This window comes from Notothenia coriiceps, unplaced genomic scaffold (assembly GCF_000735185.1).
Source record: "Notothenia coriiceps isolate Sejong01 unplaced genomic scaffold, NC01 NC01_scaffold00005404, whole genome shotgun sequence".
In the NCBI taxonomy this organism is placed as follows: domain Eukaryota; kingdom Metazoa; phylum Chordata; class Actinopteri; order Perciformes; family Nototheniidae; genus Notothenia; species Notothenia coriiceps.
The window spans coordinates 1-3,311 of NW_011338105.1; the positions used below are offsets into that span (position 1 = coordinate 1).

At 44.2% G+C, this 3,311-nt stretch overlaps 2 protein-coding genes across 2 annotated transcripts; both read right to left on the bottom strand.

Annotated features, from left to right (window-relative positions):
- Positions 1–67: 67 nt before the first annotated feature.
- Positions 68–1,106, bottom strand: LOC104942902 (IQ calmodulin-binding motif-containing protein 1-like; the record flags this gene model as incomplete). Its single annotated transcript, XM_010768213.1, has 5 exons — positions 908–1,106; positions 733–836; positions 425–543; positions 234–291; positions 68–143 (listed from the first exon to the last, which is right to left on the bottom strand). Coding segments are annotated over exons 1-5 (415 nt in total), but the record flags the coding sequence as incomplete, so codon positions are not given.
- Positions 1,107–1,130: 24 nt separating this feature from the next.
- On the bottom strand, positions 1,131–3,082 carry LOC104942903 (IQ calmodulin-binding motif-containing protein 1-like). The gene is made up of 5 exons (XM_010768214.1): positions 2,963–3,082; positions 2,023–2,139; positions 1,655–1,811; positions 1,444–1,561; positions 1,131–1,222 (listed from the first exon to the last, which is right to left on the bottom strand). Exons 2-5 carry the CDS (start codon positions 2,114–2,116, stop codon positions 1,139–1,141), a joined length of 453 nt encoding a protein of 150 aa, XP_010766516.1. The 5' UTR covers positions 2,117–2,139; positions 2,963–3,082; the 3' UTR covers positions 1,131–1,138.
- Positions 3,083–3,311: the final 229 nt, after the last annotated feature.

Here is a 3,311-nt window from a genome sequence, read left to right on the forward strand (position 1 = left end):
TATGTACCTCTGAGTTTCTCCAGCTGTGTGTGTGTGTGTGTGTGTGTGTGTGTGTGTGTGTGTGTACCTGGAGGAAGGAGCTGCAGCAGCTGTCTCTGTTTCTGGTGGAACTTCCTCCTGGCTTGCTGACGCCTCACACACACCTGAAACACAGATTTAAAACACACATTACACACAGATCACTGTAGTCCATGTGTGTGTTATGTGTGTGTAAGTACAGGTGTTCCTCTCACCTGGAACCTAAGCTCCTCCTCTCCTCGTTGCTCCTCCTCGTGCTCCTGCTGCTGCCTCCTGCGAGACCTGACACACATATTAATATATCTTCTTGTGTGTATTCTTGTGTCTATTCTTGTGTGTGTGTGTTTATTAATATAACTTTACTCTAGGGTTTATTTTGATGATGTTTTCTCCTCCCTACCTTTACCTGTATCTCCGCTGCACTTTGCACACCGCCCTGCTCAGGCTCCTCAGGCGGCGTCTCGTCTGGAACGACCTCCACGCCGCCTGGATCAAACAGGCCGCGCGCACACGCTCAGAACACGCCTGCACACACACAACAACACAACATGTATAATAAAATACAAAAATACAAATAGTGCAAGAAGTCTATATACAAGTCAATAGAATATGAAATTAAATAATAAACATTCAGACTAAATTAAATAAGGTTTATTACAATGATAACTATTTATATAAATGCGATTTCTTATAATATGCAAAATCTGTCTCTACCTGTGGGAGAATCCTTGCGTCTGATTGGATGATTGCGATCAGCTGATCCACCTCCTGGTCGAACCCCCGCCCCCTCCAGTCTTTGTCCAATAGGCTGTCCAGACCTGCGTTGACAGACAGGTTGAATCACTCTTTAATCACTCATCAGTGATTAATCAAAAATATAAACCCATACCTCTGAAGCTGAGGAGGAGGGGCTTCACACGGGCCTCCTGCTGATTGGCCATGAGCATGATGAGTCTGACGGAGGCCCCACCCACTGAGGAGGCAGAGCTGACAGCTAATTGGCCGACGGCTTCGTTGAGCAGCAACAGGGCGGAGTCATCAGAGAGCTCCGACAGGAAGTCCTTGCTGAGAGAGAGTACATTATATTTGTGTGTGTGTGTGTGTGTGTGTGTGTGTGTTTTCACTGACCCTGTGTGGTGAGCTGAGGATGAGATCTGAGCAGCAAGCAGACTGAATCCATCACCTTCCTGAAGAGAGACACACACTGACTCACACACACACACACACACACACACACACACACACACACACACACACACACACACACACACACACACACACACACACACACACACACACACACACACACACACACACACACACACACACACACACACACACACACACACACACACACACACACACTTTGAGTACACGCTTCAACATTACAGTAAAATAAGCATCGTTGTTTTGAGGTTGTCTCACTTGTTCCCGCCTCATCAGCTGAGTAGCCAATAAGAGGAGTCCGTCCATGACTGACGGCAGGAACAGCCTATGAAAAGCCTGCGATTGCTCTCCAGGCTCCGCCCCCACACAGCAGACACTGACAGACAGGTGAGTTAGTGTGGCTGATGGGAACTTCAATTACAGAAAATAAAATACTAATCATTCAGATTATCGTAAGCACACATTATACCTGGTGAGCTGGGCGAGTGTGGCAAGGGCGGCCCAATTCTCCTGTTGCATTCTGGGATATTGAGTCATGAGGGGGACGCAGTGACTCAGTAGTCCGCCCAGATACAGACGAGACCTCACAGCCGTCACCAAAACGCCTCCGTCTGTCTGCAGAGCCTCTGATATATAATAATAATAACAATGATAATAATAATAATTAAAGATGGAACTTTGTTTTAAAAAATGCAGCAGTTTATAGCAGCAACCGGATCAGGATTCACACAAGGTAAAAATAAAGTGATAAAGTAACTGTTGGAACAAGAGGCCGCAGTAAAACGTTGAGAGTTGAATGGATATGTTGTTGTGTTGTTGTGTTGTTGTTCCTCTCACTGTTCAGGCTGTTGTTCAGCAGGCAGACTTTCTGCTCCAGATTCAGGTCTCCATCCTCCAGCTGCCTCTTCACATCCAGCAACTCCTCCTCCATCTCTGCTAGCACCTAGATAGGAACTGAAAACACCACTAACTGTAGTTCACCAGAAAGAAGTATACACATCCTTTAACAGTAACAAAGTATTTGTACTCCACTACTTCCACCTCTGCAGTTCAATCATCCATCTTGAGACCTTCATCTTCATTCTGCAAGGATTTGACCCCAGGCCATGAAACACGACCCTATCCCACCCTGGCTGCCTGTAGCTTTTCTAACTAGCTTTTGACAGGTGCTAGTGTATTATTATTATTATATATAAAAGGTACAGCCTCTGATACACTCAGGTCTTTACACTGGCTTCCTGTCTGTCAGAGAGAGGACTGGTCTCTAAATACTGCTGCAGCTTTGAAAGGCATTGAATGGCTTATTCTGATCTCCTGCTACATTACAAACACGGAGCAGTTCCGTTATTAAGCTCCACATATCTGGAACAAAGTACCAGAAACCTGCTGGTCCTTTTAAATCAAGACTGAAGACTTTTATATCTCACACTATGTAACTTGTATTTTATATATGAGCTTGTTTTATGTTTATTTTATTCTCTTTGACTGTTTTGAAATGCCATTTCATAATGTGTTTCTGCTGCACTATTTCTTAATGTTGTCGAAGTTTGTAGAGCACCCTGTGTTGAAAGGTGACCGTTAGTCCGCTCTCCACACGTCCTCACCTGTTGATATTTGGTCACGTGTTTTCTCTCGGGTCACAGAATATAACGGGTGACAGAACTATTCAACACACCTGTTAGCATTAGCAGCGTGATCACCATAAGCCTTTTTAATCGTTTTCACACACCACATCTAACCGTTAGCTGACAACACCTGAAGTAAAAGGTGACATTACCTGTTAGACACCCTCCACAGAGAGTCGACAGCGTTAGAAAGTGAATTAAGAAGCGTTACAGAGCTCAGATGTTAGCAGTTAGCAGTTAGCAGCAAACCGACGCTCCTCTGTTTCTACGGTAACATGACGTCATCACGTAGAGGCAAACCGACGTTCTTCTGTTTCTACTGTAAGATGACGTCATCACGCTGCCAGGACGCACAGACTTACCTCTCATTCTTAATGCATTAAGATAAAATAAGATAATAACGTACATTTAAAAGTAGGATATTATTAACATAAAGGCGGTTGGCATCGAGACATAACAAATACAAATATACATTCAATTTAAAATAGCTTTATTCTTATT

What these genes read in the sequence shown, in the direction of transcription:
- LOC104942903 (XM_010768214.1), bottom strand. Translation starts at nt 2,116, where the DNA reads ATGGAGGAGGAGTTGCTGGATGTGAAGAGGCAGCTGGAGGATGGAGAC. An exon ending in ACACTCGCCCAGCTCACCAG is followed by an intron (nt 1,562 to 1,654) that starts GTATAATGTGTG and finishes CCTGTCTGTCAG; the next exon opens with TGTCTGCTGTGTGGGGGCGG. An exon ending in AGCTGATGAGGCGGGAACAA is followed by an intron (nt 1,223 to 1,443) that starts GTGAGACAACCT and finishes TGTGTGAGTCAG; the next exon opens with TGTGTGTCTCTCTTCAGGAA.